The following is a 20,975-nucleotide window of genomic DNA, read 5'->3' on the forward strand; positions in this document are numbered from 1 at the left end:
TGCTTCTGCCTTTGAAAACAGGAATTTTGTCTTGTCCTCGTAATGTATGCTGTCTCTCATCTGAGTTTGGCTGCTCATCACAGCTACAGCATAAGGAAAACACTGTCCCCTTAAACTATGATGGAAAGGGCTGAAGGAGGATGGGCGTGTGTGTATCTGTGTGTGTGTATGTGTGTGTTAAGTTTTTAAGTTTTTAAGTTCTATACAATTCTATTACCTGTATAGGTTTTTATATCCACCACCATAGTCCAGATATTCAGCACTGGTAATACGACAAGGATTTCTCCTGTTACTTTTTTTTTAAAAAAAGGTTATTTATTTATTTTTTGAGAGTGATAGGGTGGGAAGAGGCAGAGAGAGAGGAAGAGAGAATCCCAAGCAGGCTCTGCACTGTCAGCACAGAGCCTGATGTGGGGCTCCATCCCACTAACTGTGAGATCATGACCTGAGCCAAAATCAAGAGTCGGTTGCTTAACCTACTGGGCCACTCAGGCGCCCATCTCCTGTTACTTTTTTATACCCATACGCACCTTCCTTCTGCTTCACACCTACAATCCCTGAACTGTTCAAACCAGTAATCTGTCTTCCATTTCTAAAATTTTGTCATGTCATGTCTTCCATGGTATGCGTATACCACAGTTTGCTTAACCTTTGGCCTGATGAAGGATATCAGGCAGATGCCATGATACATTACAAACACAGCTGCTATGAACATTCTTTGCTTGTCTCTTGCACCATTTCTAGAGTTTATAGTTGCATTTAGTGGGGACGAATATGGAAAAATAGATTTATGAAATCTTGTCTGGAAACCAGAAGTTTGGATTCTCTGCCCTTTCAGAAGTACTTTAGCAAAAATGATATAATCAGTGATTGTGAGCACTTGTTTTTTCATCCCTCTTGCACATTTAAAAATGGCTGAGAGTTTTAGTCATGAGCTTGAATAGTTGCAAAGATGTAATCACTTACACATAACAAATATTACTATAAGATAATTACATGCTTCTTTCAAATGTATCCAGTAGAGTGGAAATACCATAGTAATTTAACAGTTGAAAGATTTACCTCATCTTTTTTTCCCCTCAGATTTGTATTTTCATTCCATTTCTAACTATAGCATCATATTCTAATGTATTATTTGTTCAGTATGTTTACAAATATGTATATAAGTAGATTTACTCCAATCATAAATCCATACATGTTTTTAGAATTTCTTATGAATTATATTACTATAAATTTAACTCCATATATAAATTACCAAGTTTGGTACTTAATTTTTTTCCTTTTTTAAAATTGAGATATAATTGATAAAGAACTTTGTGTAAGTTTAAGCTGTACACGGTGTTGATTTGGTGCATTTATATATTGCAATGTGATTACTAGTGTGGTGTTAGCTAACACCTCCATCAGATCACATAATTATCATTTCATTTTGTTGTGAGAACATTTAAGGTATCGTCTCTTAGCAGCTTTCAAATACATAATGCAGTGTTGTTAACTCTAATCACAAGGGTGGGCATGAGATCTTCAGAACCAATTCATCTTCTAAGTGCATATTTTGACCAACCACTTACCAATTTTCCCACCCCCAGCTCCTGGTAACTACCATTCTCCTGTTTGTTAACATAAACTGTCTGTAACATAAAAAGAAAAATGTTATTGCAAATACTTTTCTTAGGTGGAAGAGAAACGAATAGGAAAGCCAGAAAAACTGTTATGTATTATATTACTCTATTACCAAGCCCTTACTACTAAGGTAACCCATATATATGTGTGCATACATACGTGTGTATAATTTATATATATATATATATATATATATATATATATATATATGTATGTGTACATATGTGTGTGCATGTGTGAGTAGACTCTTAAGAAATTTTATTTTTTTAAATGTTTGTTTATTGTTGAGAGAGAGCAAGTGTGCACGAGAGCAGGGGAGGGGCAGAGAGAGAGCAGGACAGAGGACCTGAGGCAGACTCTGTGCTGACAGCAGAGAGCCCAATGCAGGGCTCAAACTCAATGAGCCCTGAGATCTACCTAAGCCGAAGTTGGACACTTAACCGACTAAGCCACCCAGGTGTCCCAAGAAATTATTATTTAAAAAAAATTTTTAGGGGCGCCTGGGTGGCGCAGTCGGTTAAGCGTCCGACTTCAGCCAGGTCACGATCTCGCGGTCCGGGAGTTCGAGCCCCGCGTCAGGCTCTGGGCTGATGGTTCAGAGCCTGGAGCCTGTTTCTGATTCTGTGTCTCCCTCTCTCTCTGCCCCTCCCCCGTTCATGCTCTGTCTCTCTCTGTCCCAAAAATAAATACACGTTGAAAAAAAAATTTTTTTTTCAACGTGTATTTATTTTTGAAAGACAGAGACAGCGCACAAGCAGGGGAGGGGCAGAGAGAGGGAGTCACAGAATCCAAAGCAGGCTCCAGGCTCTGAGCTGTCAGCACAGCTGACACCACCCAGACTGAGCCACCCAGCCACCCCCTTCTAAGAAATTATTATTATTATTATTTTTTAACTTTAAAGAAATTTTTATTACACAAAGGTTGTCACATAATTGGATATTTCTCTACTTTGTACACAATTACTCTTACTCTCCACAGAAAGGCTGCTTCTTAACTTTTCATCTAGTGATGGCAAGCACTAAAATCCTTATTTTAACAGAATAGTAGTAAAAATACCTCAGTATTTAAGTTGAAAGCAGTACAATGGTACATGGCTCTTGCATTCAGTTATCAGGAATGTACAAATGTCTTTTTATTCACAAATACAAAATAAATTATCTGTAGGCATGGACAATGACAGCAGTAAACCATTATATGTTGTCAACTGAACCCAGTAACTGATGGTTGTAGTGATTTTCCTGAACATCAGCCAGGCTTTTCTTCATTCATTTCCTTCAACTGACTTCTCTGAAGTTATTCTTGAGGAGCACTGCCTTGAACTTCCTGTCACAGTTCATTAACAATGGTAAAGCGCTATTCTAGGAATTAGAACATTGCCACCTCCCATACCACCTCCCATTCCACCCATTCCAGGGTCCTTCTCTTCCTTAGGAATTTCGGTGACTACAACTTCTGCTGTAGTTAACAGAGAGGCCACGCCAGCAGCATCCAATAAAGCAGTTCTTATGACCTTAGTTGGATCAATGATTCCCTTTTCTACCATATTCACAAAATCTCCAAGCATAGCATCATAATCAACTTCTGAGGAACTCAACATAATTTTCTCAACTATCAGTGATCCTTCAACACCTGCATTCTTAGCAATGGTCATTACAGGAATTTTGAGTGTTCTCTTAATGATTTATATACCAATTTTTTCATCTTCATTAGTTGGAGTTATCGAATCCAAGGCTGGAATGCACTGAAGCAGAGCACAACCCCCTCCCAGAACAATGCCTTCTTCAACAGCAGCTCGGGTAGCATTGAGGACATCTGTAACTCTTTCTTTTCATTCACTTCAACATCACTTGTGCCACCAACCTTCAGCCCAGCTACTCCATCTGAGAGTTTTGCCAGATGTTCATTCAGTTTTTCCTTTTCATATTCACTAGTTTTGATATCTAACTGTTCAGTAATTTCTTGGATACTTTTTCAGTGGAAATCAGGAGAGGTGTGATGTTAGCTGTTGATGCTGTAATTGCTGAACTTAAGAAGCAGTCTAAACCTGTGACGACCCCTGGAGAAATTGCTCAGGTTGCTACCATTTCTACAAATGGAGACAAAGAAATTGGCAACATCATTTCTGATACAGTGAAAAAGGTTGGAAGAAAAGGTGTTATCACAGTAAAGGATGGAAAAACACTAAATGATGAATTAAAAATTATTGAAGGCATGAAGTTTGATCGATGTTATATTTCTCCATACTTTATTAATACATCAAAAGGGCAGAAATGTGAATTCCAAGATGCCTATGTTCTGTTGAGTGAAACGAAAATTTCTAGTGTCTGGTCCATTGTACCTGTTCTTGAAATTGCCAATGCTCACCCTAAACCCTTGGTCATAATTGCTGAAGATGTCGGTGGAGAAGCTCTGAGTACACTTGTTTTGAATAGGCTAAAAGTTGGTCTTCAGGTTGTAGCCGTCAAAGCTCCAGGTTTTGGTGACAATAGAAAGAACCAGCTTAAAGATAGGGCTATTGCTACTGGTGGTGCAGTGTTCAGAGAAAAATGGTTGACTCTGAATCTTGAAGATGTTCAGCCTCAGGACTTAGGAAAAGTTGGAGAGGTCATTGTGACTAAAGATGATGCCATGCTCTTAAAAGGAAAAGGTGACAAGGCTCAAATTGAAAAACGTATCCAAGAAATTATTTTTAAGATACGTTTCTGAACCCAGCTAGAGAAATAGTTTGAACGAATGTTCGCCTTCATATCTTATATTGTTTGTGTAATGAGTGCCTCTTTTAGATCCTTTAAACTCTGTTAATGCAATTACGTACACTGAGGTCATTGATCTTCCCTTTTCCTGTTACAAAATTACAACGTCTTCATGAGAAGAACATGGGTATTCCTTAAAGAAGCAGCATATACAGGATAGTCCTGGCTGATCTCTGGAATGTCTCTATATATCCAATAATACACAAACACTCCCATATAAACATACATCTCAGAAAGAAGGCCCAGACCACCAGTGCATAAAGCAGTATTTGTGAATGTTTTATTCAGGTATTCTTACTTATGTCTTTGTGCATGTGTCTGTATGTATTTATATTTTGGAAGTTATATCCTATATGGAGTAAATTACTTAATTCATGTGTCTGGTACATAACCTAAGGACTCAGTAGAGATCAGTTATTACTATATTTATTATTGGCACTGTTATCATTTTTAGGTTCGTAAGGGTAATGCACTTAGAATCTAACAAAATCAAGGCTAAGTTCACCAATGTTATATACAAATAATTTCTCAGGTAAATCATTGAGGCTTTGGAAGTGTTTGGTTTTCATCTATAACATAGGAGCCATAATAATATTTGTTTCCTTTTAATGAAGTTTTTAGTATCAAACAAGATAATATACTTGTTAATAAATTATAAATTTTCCATATATAAAATATATGTATCCTTGTGAGATGTGCATATAGAATTACAGTGGATTTTTAAAATGTGTAGGAAACATGTGTTATAGATATGCTACAGTGAGCCCTTTTAGTTAGAGACACAGGTGAAAAATCTATTGTATCTTTTTGTGCTTAGATCTTGTTTTAGTCCCCAAATGATATTTTATAGCATAACACCTTCTTTTATTTCATCAGATTTGGCATCATCTGAACTATTTTACTTTGTAAAGATCAATTCCCCCCCTTTCTGAGGAGGGGCCAAAGAATGTATTATAGGCTTAGGTGGAGATTCCAAAAATGTTTTGAGTGGCAAAAAAATATTGAGATATGTGGGTAGCCTTTCAAGGTGAGTACTTAAGAGGGTGTACTATGTCCTTAGATGCATAAAGTCTGATCTCTTTGTTAAAAATGTATCTCATTATCTTGTTTTCATGTCTTTATTTCAGTTCCTTTTACTGACAAATATGCCATCAACAGACATTTAAGGAAATGTAAATGTCTTACAAGGAATTACTATAAAAGTGTCTATATATGTCCCCCTGTAGATTTAAGTATGAAGTTATAATTGTTAATTATGTTGTCCTCTTTTCTCCTCTCCTAGGTTGATTCCAGCCTGTCAATTGGAAATTGAGTCAGAAGTTAATTTTGGCACATTGGTTGCCAATAGCAAAGTATATTGTAAAGAGATTAATATCATTAATCATGGCAGAGCTCCAGGTAAATACTTTCTGTCATATAAATTAATTTATATATATGTATATATATAATTTAATGTTATATAAGTTAATTTATAAGTTGGTATTATTTGAAATGTATACTTTGTATAATTAATGGATTCTCTTATTCGTTCCTTCTCCCCGTAAGGTGTCTATCATTTGAAATAGCTCAAAACTGAAGGCCCTTAAACAGGATTACTATAAATGATAGATAATAATTCAGGAAAGATGAATCCATCTCCCTATGATTCTGATTAACAGCCTGACTCCCAGGTGACTGGTGATCTCCCTGTGGACAGAAGGCAGGATGGTGTTAAGGGCGTGACATAGTCCTTAGAGTGAGCCATCCAGAGATAGAATCAGGGCACAATGCATTACTAGCTGTGTCATCTGGGGCAAGTATCTTTTAGGACATTGAACTTGATATTTCTCATTTATAAACTGTGGTTAATAAAATGAACTATGGTTAATTATGTATGTACTTAAGGTTTTAGTGTGGCACTTGACTTATCATATGCACTCAATACCTATTTGTTTTTTTTTTCTCTTTCGTATTCAACTTTGAATTCACATGATGGTCCCTAGAAGGCTCTTATTAACTCTTTGTTCAGAGAGTAGATGCTTTTCTCTTCTCTAGATGGGATTATTTCTCGAGATTTTTACTGTGACCTAAGAGTTTCCATAAAGGCTTGTGTGTCTGTATGTGTGTGTGTTCATGCACACTATTCATTGATGGTATAGAGTAGGTATAAAATCACTTACCCTTCATTGTCCTCATTAGATACTAAGGATCTGGGGTGGCAAGGCTTCCATTGCTGACATGAGGACCAGGTCCACATAGAGAGGGCATTTTTTTATGAGATTGCATCTTGAATACATAAAACTGGTCTCAAATCCAAACCTCTTTTACATTAAGTGAGGATATTTTCTGTGGCTGTTTTAGCAATGAGAATTATTAAAACAAAGGTAGGGGATGCCTGGGTGGCTCAGTTTGTTAAGCAACTGACTCTATGTCTCAGGTCATGATCTCACAGTTTATTAGCTCAAGCCCTGCTTTGGGCTCTGTGCAGACAGCTTGGGGCCTGCTTGGGATTCTCTGTCTCTGTCAACCCCCCCCCCCCCCCACTTGCACTGTTTCTCTCTCTTAAAATAACTAAATAAACTAAAAAAAACAATAACAAAGTCAGTTTGTCACTTTACTGATTTCTTCCTGGGGTTAAACAAATAAAACTGATCATTGTTCCTCACCGGATGTTACTTGTTTCAATTTTCCATGCTTTAATTTTTTAAATGTTTAAGTTTTTGGTGCATGTGGGATTGTAGAATATTAGATTCGTTTGTGGTCTGACTCCAGTGTTACAGATAGAACCTCTCATGGCTAGTGATTGTGGGCTATATGGTCCTTTAGACTCTCTGGTTATATTTTAGAGTAGTGGTATATAATTGAGAGAATTTTGTTTTTATTATTTATTTTCCAAAAATCTTTCTTGTCCATTCCAAATCCTGCAAAGTTTTGATCATACCTTTTCTTTATTATAAAATATCACCAAACTGTACATTTTTATTATGTATAAAAACTGTAAGTAACGAATATGTATGGTTTTAATCTTAATATTTAGGGCGCCTGAGTGGCTCATTTGTTTGAACGTCCGACTTCAGCTCACATCACGATCTTGTGGTTTGTGAGTTAGAGCCCTGTGTCAGGCTTTGTGCTGACAGCCCAGAGCCTGGAGCCTCCTTTGGATTCACTGTCTCCCTCTCTCTCTGCTACTCCCTCACTCATTCTCTCTCTCTCTCTCTCTCAAAAAAAAAAAAAAATTACAAAAAAATCTTAAAAGAATATTTAATATTATTTTACTTAATAAAATAAATAAAAATAAGCCTCAGATCTAGACCCAGACATTTTAAGAAAAGTAATCCACATTGGCTTTTAGTATTGTATTAATATTTTGTGTGTGCATATTATTTGTAGTGAATACTACATTCTGTAAGTTATATTTAAAAATTTTTTATTTTTTTATTTTTTATTAAAAAAAATTTTTTTAAACGTTTATTTATTTTTGAGACAGAGAGAGACAGAGCATGAATGGGGGAGGGTCAGAGAGAGAGAGGGAGACACAGAATCTGAAACAGGCTCCAGGCTCTGCGCTGTCAGCACAGAGCCCGACGTGGGGCTCAAACTCACAGAGCACGAGATCACGACCTGAGGTGAAGTCGGACGCTCAACCAACTGAGCCACCCAGGCGCCCCTAAAAAAAATTTTTTTAATGTTTATTTATCTTTGAGACAGAAACAGAGTGTGAGTGGGGGAGGGGCAGAGAGAGAGGGAGATACAGAATCCAAAGCAGGCTCCAGGCTCTGAGCTGTTAGCACAGAGCCTGACGAGGGGCTCGAACTTGTGAACTTCGAGATTATAACCTGAGCCAAAGTCGGATGCTCAACCGATTGAGCCACCTAGGCGCCCCCATTCTATAAATTATAATTGAGTACTAACTATGAAATGTTAAATACTATTACCTTACAAATTGTTATCAATAAAACACATTTTCTTAGTGTTGACTTTATCATTCTCTGACTCGAATATTATTTTTCCACCATTAGCAAAATTGATTTTATGTTTTATATTCACAGTAGCAGGTTACTGTAAGGTGTCATAAAGTCCTTATTACCTACTGGCACAGTATATAAATATTCATGAGAATAAAAGTGTATTTTTATGAGGAAAAACACTTAGGCAGAAAATAGATTTCGCAACCAAGGATGATTTTAATACAGTTTTTAAAAAAGGATTTTTTGTGACAAATATTTTATAGTTTTAGAGTCAAAGATCAAATGTTTATACATTTATATGCATACTTAAGAGGACATTAAAAAGCCACACTCAGCAGATTCATGGTAGGTACAGCTTTGTTTTCTCTCTCTGGTAGCGACACTGGGGTTATTGATCCATGTAACAACTTCATGATTTTTTATTTTTATAGCCCATTATGGAATAATTATCCATGGATTTAGCCAAATATTGTTGAATACATTTTGTTTTCTGGCCCTCTATAAGAATATTTGCTAAGTTTACTCCCAACTGTGCAAATTAGTGCTTGTCTTTTCATTTTGAAGACGTGGTTCTGTCTTTAAGATAAGTCTCTATTATTAGTACTTTGTGAGCTGGTGAACTCCATGTTCTGTTCTTTGGTTTTGTTGTTTCTCAGTTTTTACCTTTTAAAGAACATCATGGAAAAAGCATTATTATTTTAGCATGTGTGGAATTGCAATCATTTCCCTTTTCCCCTCAGTAAGCTTGAATATTTGCAAAGACATTTTCTACTCCCGTGGTATCATGTAGAACAGTCTTTAAAGTCCCTAGTGTGATCTTCACATACCATTTCTGTGTTTGAACAGCTACCTTAGAACTCCTCAAACTTTAGGTTTACTTGGGTTATTTTGTCCTAGCTATATGACCTTTCTGTTGCTCTTAATGCCCACTCTTCCCCTTTCCCTGATCATTAGCATCATCTCTCTACTCTCTATTGTCTAGAAAAGCCTACCATCATCTGTAAACCAGGAAATTTGCTAAATTGGACAAAGTCCAGTACTGGTCCTTGAGATCCTCCTTAACTACTCAGAGAAACACACACTACTTATTCTCAACACATATTGTTTGTTTTCTTGGAAACTGATGTCATGGAATCGCAGTATAAGTTTCTTACATAATACAATGCTGGGTATATCACAGACATTCAATAAACCTTTGTGTAATTGATTTGGTTCAGTGATCTCTCAGTATGAGTAAAGAATCGTTAATTGTATGTCAACTGTACTTGAATAAAAAAATTCTTTAAAAATAATTTGACCAGGATATTATAAAAGAAAAAAATGATTTGCCATTTTAGTACATAAAAAAACAGGGGCGTCTGGGTGGCTCAGTCGTTTAAGCATCTGACTTTGGCTCAGGTCTCGATCTCATAGTTCGTGAGTTCGAGCCCCACTTCAGGTGAGCTCAAGTCCCACTCTGGGCTCCACACTGTCTCTCTCTCTCCATCTCTGCACCTCGTGGGATTCTCTATTCCTTTCTCTCTGCCCCTCCCTCGCTCACTTGTGCTCTCTATCTCGCTCTCAAAAATAAATGAATAAATAAGTAAAATAAAATAAAAATAAAAATAAACTGTTAAGCTTTCAATGAAAGGTTATTCAACTTAGAAGTAACCTGCTTAATCTCCTATGAGCATTCTGAAGAGTCTCCAAAACAGTCATCTGGAGACATGGAGACTGGTTTATCCTTGGTACGCTTAGACCCAAGGAAGCCTTAAAAAAAAAAAAAAAAAAAAAAAAGCATACATAAGAAATAACAATGACCTTGGGTATGTGACTCTTGATTTTTGGTTAGCATCCTATAAAACTAGACTGTGTGCCCTAGCTTGATCTTAAAAATACTTTTTTTTTTTTTTAATTTTTTTTTTTCAACATTTATTTATTTTTGGGACAGAGAGAGACAGAGCATGAACGGGGGAGGGGCAGAGAGAGAGGGAGACACAGAATCGGAAACAGGCTCCAGGCTCTGAGCCATCAGCCCAGAGCCTGATGTGGGGCTCGATCTCCCGGACCGCGAGATCGTGACCTGGCTGAAGTCGGACGCTTAACCGACTGCGCCACCCAGGTGCCCCTTAAAAATACTTTTACATGAAAATCTACTTCATAGTTTCTAAAAGTATTTTGGAAGGATAAAGGCAAGGTAACCATGTATACTTAATCACCTTCTTTAGAGAAGGTAAAGCAAGTCTCATTCAAAAAACACAGATCTGTTCAAAGGACTGTCATCTCAGTCCCAGCTGTAGGTAGCCTCGCAGGCCATATGCTTCCCTAAATCACATCAGTGGACAAGGCTAAGTGTTTATTTTACATGACTTAAACAGCAACATTTCAGACAGTTGGCCCCTGGTGTCTTGAAAAAACAAAACAAAACAAAACACAAAAGCCAAAACTTTGGCTTCTATGGCTCCTCACTGGCTTATATAAAATGGAGGTTCAGGTTCTGGAGTGAGGTCTTCCAGGGCCCAAATCTTGCTTATAACATTTACTGGCTAGGAGGCCCTAGGCAAGTATTTACACTTCCTGGACATCCATTGTAGAGATAAACATAGTGCCTGCCTCCTACAATTGGGATGGTAATTGATAAAATACTTAGCACACTCTCTGATATATATTAAGTGTTCAATAAATGTTCGATTTTGATGTTAGAATTATTTTTCTTCCTACTGCCTCCCTTCAGTTCTCTTTTGTGGATTGCTGTCCCTTTGTTTTGGGTTCCTTAAATGTGAGTGTTTCTTAGGGTTTGCCTTAGGCCCACCCACATGTTACTTCAGTCTATACGCTCTCCCTTAGGCAATCACTCTCATTCCTGTTACCTCACTGGGCTCTATCCCACACTTTACATTTCCTTCAGGTTTCTCAAACTTAATACATCTAAAACCAAACTCCTCGCCTTTCCCCCAAAACTTCTCTCTCTCTCTCTCTATCTCTTTTTCTTAATTAAATGTCACCACCATGTACTTGGGCCTGTCAGAAAGTTAAAATCCTTGACCTCTTCCTTTTTTTCACCTCCTACCCCCTTAGTCAGTTACTCAATCCTGTTTCTTCACTTCCTAATTACCTCAGTAATCCTCTTTTTTCTGGTGCATCCTCACTTGTCTACAACAGGCCATCATCATCTTTTGGTTAGTAATCAAACCAACTGAAATGATTTCTCTGAAATCCCTTATCTCCTTCTAGTTCATTCTCCGAACATCAGCCAGGGTCCTATCTAAAAAGAAATGAGAATTTGATGACAGAAATTCCTTTTGTAACATCCTTTCTTCAATGACACCCTTCCTTTAAGCTGATGTCCTTTTATTGTTTTTTAAAAATAAAAGTCAAATATTTCATTATTACTAGTGGTGTTAAAGTTATATAAGACGCATTAGTGTTTGTGTAGCCACTCTTTTAATATATTTAGAAGACTGAACAATGTTCTTTCAGTTTCGGGTTGTTCCTAAAATAAACTTTTGAAATACTTAAAATTCTTTTGTCAAATTATATCAAAGTGGTTACAATATAGGAACTATCTCACTGACTCAGCCTTACCTGGACTCACATAATTTGCCTTTTCTAGAGAATTGAGTCAATAATACTTATTTATTTGAAACAGATATAATTTTATAAATTTTTGTTTTACGACAGAAAAAAAACAGCCTTAAAGATTGTTCTTAGCACTTGTCTGAAGTGACTGGATTAACAAATTTTGTTACTGTGAGTTTGTTTGCCTTTTCTATCAGATCATCTCTGTACTTAAAAAAGTTTTATTCCCTTTCTTATATTTTCAGTACTTTTATGATGCTAATATTTTATTTTCCTAAGCTAAATGAATCATTTTTGAAAATTTCATCAAATGTGATTTAAAATTGGTAAATTGGGAATTTGCCAAGTTGTTCATGTTAGCAGCATGCTCATTTGTGTTTATATTGTATAATATTTATATTGCACATTAAGGAAACATGACTGGCTACTTCATTTGTTGGGCATATTTTGAGCGCTCCACTTGGTGCTAGGCACTGTGTGCAGTGCTAGGACCACAGAGATGAGGAAGACATAATGTGTGATCTCAAGGACCACATGCTCTAATACACGCACTAAACATTACTACAAATTATTCACTGTTTCTGTTTTCAGAATAAGAGAATAAGACGTATTTGTAACTTCCTTCTCATATGCTATTTGATTCTTAGAAACACATTCCTTTTACTCTTTCCCTGTGTGAACTGCATGAATTCATTTATCAAAAAGTGATGGGGTGCCTGGGTGGCTGAGTCAGTGGAGCATGTGACTCTTGATCTGGGGATTGTGAGTTCGAGCCCCACATTGGGTGCAGAGATTACTTAAATAAACAAATCTTAAAAACAACAACACCAACAACTGACAATGGCTATGAGTGTGAGCCCTTAGGTCAGAAGCATCCAAGTGAAAATCCAAGCTCTATTAGTTTCTTAGTCAGCTATCGCTATGTAACAAACCACCCCATAATTCTGTATCTTGAAAAGGCAATTAGTTTTTAATTGTTTATTTATATGCAGAATGGCTAGAATTCAACTCATCTAAGCTGTGCTCTGCTGGGTAGCTCTGCTTCAAACCTAGGCAGTCAGGAATGTTCTGTTACTGCAAGTCTGTGAGTCAGCTGGGGGCTCTGCTCCACATGTGCTCATTGTGAAGCACAGGCCATAGGGACAGTAGCTACTTAAGTACTTTACACGGTAGAAGTGCAAGAGAACATATGGGATTGGAGATGGCATGTTGTCCCTTCTACCCACATGCTATTGGCCAAAGCGAATCGCATCATCAGGCCCAACATCAAGGGGTAGGAAAACATATTTTGTCCATGGTAGTGTAATGGTAAGATGCAGAGAAAGGTCAAGAATTGAGGTCAGCAGTTTAATCTACCATAATACTTGTGTCTTTGGATAAATCATTCAACCAGTCTAAGCTTCTGTTTCCTTATTTATAAAATGGAGTTAATGATTAAACCTATATCACAGAAGCACTCTGAGGATTATACAGACTAACATATACAAAATTCTTACCGTAAGTGTCTGAACTTTGTAAGCAGACAGTATATTTTAACTACCAATGAGGCTTGAGTCCTAACAATCAGTTCACATCTGTTGGGTGACCCCAGAGACTAAACTTACAATTAAAGCTGTGATTCTTGGTCCACGATAGACTGTATACTCTGTAATGTATATCTGACCCTTATTAAGAATGTGAATGTAACACTGTATGGATCCAGATGTAAACCATCTGCTCTTGTTCTCCTTAGGTACATTTAAAACAGAATACCAGGGCCAATTGCCCATTGTCATTTTTCCAAGTAATGGTGTTGTGGAGTCCAAGTCATCAGTGATTGTTAAAGTGGATTTGTGTGCAGACCAGCCCAGAATTGTAAATGAAGTGGCAAAGTAAGTATACCATGGTTCTTAATTCTAATGTAGTACTTAATACTTTCCTTTTTTTACTCTTCAGATATGCCTACTGTCTTGAATGTATGTTAGCTTCTTTGTTCTTTCAGTCAACATTTGTTCATTGAGTCTCGACTGTTTGCCAAGCACGGGAGACTCAAAAATGGGAAGAGCCAGAGGATGGCCTATGGGTACACATAACAGGGGCTCCTGGTTTGGATTTTATGGGGGTGAAGGAGTAGATCAGGAAAGGGCTCCAGTAAGGATGTGATAGCATACCCAAAGAAGTATTGGTGAGTAGGAAGTAGCCAGGCAGAGAGCAGTGGTGTGATCTGAGCTGAGTGTGTGTGTGTGTGTGCGTGCACACGTGTGCGTGCGTGCGTGCACGTATAGGGGCGGTGGGTATTGGTGATGGGGTTGGGTTAGAAGAGTAATTTCAGACAGAGCAAGTAGAAGACTTGAAATCTTGGAGGTGAATAGATGGTGTTAGACACTGAGAGAGCTGAGGCGATGTAAAGGCAGAGATGGAGGTGAGGAGTGATGTGAGATGAGACCAGAATGGTGCAGGGTCTGGTAAAGGACCTCATACGACAGCATTTTTTAATGCTGTATGTCTCAGTCCATTAGTGGCATGTACAATCACTATAATGGGTCACCACCAGTATCAAAACTGTGAAATTGAAAATAGCAGAATGCATGTCATATAGTAAGGGCAAATGTTTTGCAAAACTTGTTTTGGGTGTGTGTGTGTGTGTGCGCCTGTGTATGCATGTGTGTACATGTGTGTGTGCTTGTAGTGTAAGTACGTGTCTTGCTGGAGGTCACAGCCAAAAAAAAGTTCGAGAAACATCTGTGAGCCCTGATAGAAGCTTAGGTTTTATTGTGAAGGCTGTGGAATCTCAGGAAGATTTTAAGATGGGAGTGTGGTGATTAGTTTGCAATTTAGAAAGGTTGTGCTGATAACAGTGGACACAACAAATCAGGGAGTACATATGTGGAGGGGTAGCCTGACTAGAAACTGTAATAGTACAGCAGAAGGGAAGTGATGAAGACCTCAGCTAAGGTACAAATCAGGCATATGGAGAGAAGTGTGCAGATTGGAGAAATATTATGGAGGCAGATTTAACTAGATGTAGTGACTGGTTATAGAAAGGGAAGGTAAGGGGAAGGACAGGTCTGTGGGAGGGGATCTTGAGTTCAGGTTTAAAATGTGTGAATTAATTTGCTTTGCAGAATCCTATGGCGCCTATTAGATTTACCTACCTTGAGTCCCAGAAGCAATTTGGTCTAGGTATATTGGCTTAAGTGGATAAATTGTAGATGAAGCATGAAGTCGAAAACAACTTTGACAAGGAGGATAGAGTATAAAAGAGTGGGAGAGAGACACCATTATTCATGGAATATATAAAATATCCAAGTCTTAGGAGAAGGAAAAGATAAAGACTGAATAAGTTAGAAGGAAACTGGCAAAGTATGGCGTCAAGGAAGCTAAGGGAGGAGAGATGTGCATAGATGGTATCAGCCACCGCCAACGTGATGGAGATGTAGTGTAAGATAAGGACTTGAGTGATGGTTGTGCAGTGGTCAGTTATTTGAGGTATTTGATGGGATGAGAGTTAAGAAGCTTGCATTTATGCCAGAGGGGGATAAATGTGCAAGTGTGGGCTGTTTCAAAAGGGAATTGAAATCAGTCTGGGAAATGAAGCTTTATGGCGGGATCTTCATTTCAGCAAACAAGTGGGATTTTGCTGACATACTTTGCTTCATAGAGAATTGGGTTATTAGGATGGGGATGAGGTTGGCTGTTGGACTTGGGAGAGTGGGATGAGTTAGAAAAGAATCTCAGAATTCTAGAACTATAGGTGGACATCTAAATCATCCCATCTAATTCTAGTGTTTATGAAATAATTGGTGATATTGACCTTGCAGTAAGTCCTTTTTTGGAGTCAATTCATATGATTATTTTCCAACTCTCTTGTTTCTTGGGGACAATGAATTAGGTTGTATGTATGCCGTTCTGTGCAGATTCAGACAGAAGGACATGACATTCTCTGGCATGTACGTGAAAGGAACTGCTCTTAAGCCTTTGAATTTTAATTATAATGTGATTTTATAAAATTTCTGTTGATCCAAATACTTAGGAGAAAAATTAAGTATATAAAATTCTACTTAAGATATACATGTATAATTTATTATCTTGTAGAGTAAGTTTGCAAGGTCGTCCAGATATGCTCCTGAGGGTCAAAGCTCATGTGGTTGAGCAGATTATTGAATTGCTAAACATGAGTGGTGACAAGAAGTTGGAATGCATACACTTTGGTTCTGTTTTCTTCGGAACTTCAAAAATTGAACATGCACTTCTGTACAATAATAATCCAGAACCCATAAATTGGGTGGCCATAATACAGGATGATTCAGTTGGAGAAGAACTGGTAAGTAAACAGTGTAACAGGGGAAGATCGGGCATTATGTTTTGAAACAGATTGTTTTGAACTTACTAATAACCAAAAAGCTGTTAAATTATTCTAAGTATGTTTTAATGTGCAGATAGATAGGATTCCCTTTCATGTGTCTTCAAGGATAACCTCAAACAATTCTGTAAATTAAACTAACATTGATAGTAATATATATCTGAAGTACACCAGACAAGTGCTTCTTATAGATTAGTAGCTGGTTGTGGGGATTTCTGTTCTCATGAATTTTTTAACAGGTTTTAAAATTTTATAATGTGCCTTGGTCAAATTTATATATGTTAAAGACCTACATATTCTTGATCTTCCATACTAAAATTTCAATAATTATTTGATGATCTCCTCTTGAAATATTTTATTTGTGTTCTGCCTTAATATTCTTTGTATTTCTGATTTTATATTACAGGGTACTAATATTCAACAAAGAACAGATGTTGCTTTAAATAATCTCCCTTACTTAAGCCGAATAAAGAACATAGATGTTACCACTTTTATCTCCTGTATTCCTAATGAAGGGAGGTTGCTACCTTATCAAAAGACCATAATTACATTTTGTTTCAGCCCAAAGTAAGCAAAAATTCAATTCTGGTGTTTGTTATTAATTGAAAGTGTATCAATCAGACGTTCATCACATTGATTGTAAGAGTCCAACTTGTCAGAATGTGCAAATCAGTGTTTTCTTATTACGGCTCTAAACATTTCAAACATGGTTAATATAATTTCCAATATTTAAAAATTTTGTTCTAAATATTTCATGTTAGATTGTGAATTGTTCCAGACCTTGTAGGAGTGGAAGCTTTGTGTTGTTTTTGACTATGGTTCCAAATGAGTCTGTGCAACCAAGACCTGGTTGTCCCTGTAGGAATAGTCAGGTGATGCCAGCGGCACGCCGCATGTGCAGGGGCCTCCAAAGAGGATGCTCTTGCCACAGCAGAACATTTGCCAAGTAGCGTGAATATTAAGCCTATAGCAGCTGCTGGAATCAACCATACTTGTTTGCTGAAATTCATACAGACTTTTAGTACTTTTGCCAGTGTATCTACTTTTTTATAATTCTGTGTACTTGGTTTGGTTATTTAGTTTGAAAATATATTCGGAAATGCTGTTTTAAACATAGACTAGCAACTTCAGCTCTACTTGAGTGGTTGCCGTGTGTGGTAATAACTGATCCAATTGTATGCTTCCCTTTGTGAGAAGGCAATGTTCAATGTACTTCTCTCTCTGGCCACAGAGTCACTTGATGTTGATATCAATTGTGGAGGACTGAATTGTGTTTTAATTTAAGGAGGGTAATCAAGTAATTGTTGGTTCTATTTGTACGATCTGTAATTGCCTTCTGAGTTGTATCTGCCTGCGGGAGATTTCTTTGGTCAGTGTGTAAGATTCTCTTGAATACACAATCTTTGAAATTCTGTTTTTTTTTCATGGCAGCATGTTAACTTTATTTGAGAGTCTAGCATAAACTCATAGGTATGAGTATGATTGGAAGTCTTCGTTAAATAAGTTTTTAGTGTGCTATTTGCATCGCTGTGTAATATTTCACGTCAGCCTATTTTTGTGTGTATATTTGAGTACCCACTGCTAAAAAAGCTAACCTCTAGGTAAGGCAAGTAAAGACAGTTTACTTACGTCTATGAAGTAATCCATCTCTCACTTTGGTCTTTTTCCTTTCCTTTTCCTTTTCCTTTTCCTTTTCCTTTTCCTTTTCCTTTTCCTTTTCCTTTTCCTTTTCCTTTCCTTTTCCTTTCCTTTCCTTTCCTTTCCCTTTCCCTTTCCCTTTCCCTTTCCCTTTCCCTTTCCCTTTCCCTTTCCCTTTCCTTTTCTTTCCTCTCCTTTCCTCCTCTGATGAGATTTGACTGTTACAAATCTTGTTCTCCTCTAAGAATGTGGACAGTGTGGCTAGCAATATGTGCTTAGACCACAGGAGGAGACAGATAAGGAACAGAGGTTTGCGGTTACACCCAGGGGTAAGAAGGACTATTGTAGAGAATTGAACAGAGTTCTTAATTAGCAATGAACTCGGCCTGGAAAGAAAATCCTTTACATAGAAAGTGGCATTGCAGCTGGACCCTGACAACTTAGTGTATTTAAGTTACTTTTGACTTGCAAATGTTGTCATGAACTGATTTTCGGAATCTTTCCATTTTTGTGGCCTTCTTTTGGCGGGTCTCTATATCCTGGGTAGTAATTTTGGAAAATGGATCACAATTAGATTTTCTTTACTGATTTTTCATCTGTTTGCATAGATTTAAGGATTGTATTGATCCCTTATGAGAGGTAATAGAGTGTATCATCTTTGCTTTAAAAATAATTGATTGTAGGGGCGCCTGGGTGGCTCAGTCAGTTAAGTGTCCACCTTCAGCTCAGGTCATGATCTCACAGTTTGTGAGTTCAAGCCCCACATCAGGCTCTGTGCTGACAGCTCAGAGCCTGGAGCCTGCTTCAGATTCTGCATATCCCTCTCTCTCTGCCCCTCCCATGCTCGCACTCTGTTTCTTTTTCTCTCTCAAAAATAAATAAACATTAGAAAAATTTTAAAAAAATTGATTGTGGGGCGCTTGGGTGGCGCAGTCGGTTAAGCCTCCGACTTCAGCCAGGTCACGATCTCGCGGTCTGGGAGTTCGAGCCCCGCGTCGGGCTCTGGGCTGATGGCTCAGAGCCTGGAGCCTGTTTCCGATTCTGTGTCTCCCTCTCTCTCTGCCCCTCCCCCGTTCATGCTCTGTCTCTCTCTGTCCCAAAAATAAATAAACGTTGAAAAAAAAAAATTTTAGAAAAAATAAAAAAAATTGATTGTAATTTTTTACAGGCTAATTATTGATGGTAAAAAGAATTACGATCCTTCACATAGGCAAGACTATGCTCTTTTTTTGAGATTTGAGTCTGTGGGAAGTAAAGATGGATTTCTGAGAGATGATAACAATAAAACCATCAAAAGTAAGTACAAAATGAACATAAGCATCAAATATGTACAGTTTAAATTGTTTAAAAGTTTTTACATAATATTTGTAGAGGCAATTTAATAAAAATATTACTGAATAGAACAAAAATGCAAACATTCAAGGGATCTTAATGTCTTTTGTGACATGTTAAGAAAGAAGTCAACCTCAGAATCATTTCCATAAAAATTTTCCAAGTTAGAATTTAGATGACTTTATTATTTTTAAATGACATTTAGATAAACATGATATCTAGAGTGCATATGCCTTGCAGGCTATGTGTCAAGATGCATTGTCCTTTTTATATTCTTAGGCAATATTAGATGGGCTCTAGTGAGGAAAAATGGAACAAGACTTGGGAGTTCAGCTTAGCCAGACAGATCAAAGAGAAAATAAAGATAGAGACAGGTGAGGGATTGAATCTAGAAAGATGAGTCCAGAAGATTTGTGTGTCAGGATGAGTGATATCATTGAGCAAGGTTCAACTGTTTTCCTAGCACAGAAGTTGCGTGTCTGCTCCTACTTGTGTCATGGTTTGTGACTTGAACTCTGTCTGCCTGTCATAGACAGAAGACTTGTTTGAGTCTTGCAAGTTAATCTGGTTTTGAATGGCTGGAGATGGAGATGCTAGGTTTGCATTAACGGTAATTTAGAGTCTGGGATTGGCTAGTAAGAGCATCATTGAAGAAATACCCACTCTTCTTTTGGATTCTGGCTACAGTGCTCTCCCTACAAACCTGTTCTTTCATCCAATTAGAGCCCACAATGTATAGTTCCTACCTTCTCTCTAGTGTCTTCAAAACTCCGTGTTTATGTTATTGCCCAGATTATATTCCCTTGTCCATTAATTTAATTGTCTTTTTCCCTGTACACTTAAGTTTCTTGGCCCATATCCCATAGTGACTGAGTGGCAAACCTCTAACCTGATTAAATTCAACTCTTAGCCTACCCTGGGTCAGTACCGGGGAAGCTAATTGTGCTGGCGCAAAACACAAAACCATGCCATGAGGTTTCACTTTTTAATCTGTAATCACTAGCCTCTAGTGGGTCCCACAATATGAGATCAGTATCACACACCTTCCCTTCTCCCCTCACACCTCCAAGACTTCCTCCTCCATCTTTACTCTAAACTTGTAAATACATTAAGTGACCTAGCAGACGTTTCCACTTGGTTATCTACTTGGCATCTCAAACCTAACATGTCCAGAAAAACCCTCCTGGTTTCCCCATAACCTGTCCCTCCTACAGTCTTTCCTTGTCTCAAGAGATGACCATTTTATCACTTCAGTCGCTCAGGCCCAAAACCATTTATCGCGTGTTCACTTTCCTATTCTATATCCAGTTCATCAGCAAATTTTGTTAACTCTTCCCTCAAAACCCTATGTTAAATCTGTCTATTTCTCACTCTTCTTCTACTACTCTTACCCATCCACACATGGTTTCTTAGGGTTTTTGCAAAGTGCCAAGCAAATTCCTACCTTAGAGTCTTTGTACGTGCTCTTCTGTTGTCTGCAATATGCTTTTCCTGATTTTTGCAATATGATTTTGCAATATGAATTTTGTCCTAAGTTCCTTTATATTTTTGCTCACATGTCTCCCTATCAGAGAGGCCCTTTTGGACTTTACTGTGTAAAAGAGCAGCACAAGACATTGTGCTCTGTTTTACCCTTGTAGGAGAGGATAAATAATTTTCCCTCTACCTCTGGGTTCTTGGTTGAGACCTTCCTTAATAAAAGACAGAGTAAGAGGGGAAAAAAACCAAAAAAGCAATAACAGAAATTTAATAACATGTATATATCTGGTATACATGGGAGAG

General features: G+C 37.6%; 1 protein-coding gene across 1 annotated transcript in view; it reads left to right on the top strand.

Annotated features, from left to right (window-relative positions):
- The window catches only part of CFAP47 (cilia and flagella associated protein 47), a 587,956-nt gene that overhangs the window by 5,903 nt on the left and 561,078 nt on the right, over positions 1–20,975 (top strand). The window contains exons 3-7 of the mRNA XM_043569968.1: positions 5,659–5,774; positions 13,614–13,752; positions 15,956–16,184; positions 16,630–16,790; positions 19,030–19,157. Coding sequence (XP_043425903.1) covers positions 5,659–5,774; positions 13,614–13,752; positions 15,956–16,184; positions 16,630–16,790; positions 19,030–19,157 — 773 coding nt within the window. The remainder of the gene's footprint in view (positions 1–5,658; positions 5,775–13,613; positions 13,753–15,955; positions 16,185–16,629; positions 16,791–19,029; positions 19,158–20,975) is intronic.

The sequence above is a fragment of the Prionailurus bengalensis genome, chromosome X, assembly GCF_016509475.1.
Source record: "Prionailurus bengalensis isolate Pbe53 chromosome X, Fcat_Pben_1.1_paternal_pri, whole genome shotgun sequence".
In the NCBI taxonomy this organism is placed as follows: Eukaryota; Metazoa; Chordata; class Mammalia; order Carnivora; family Felidae; genus Prionailurus; species Prionailurus bengalensis.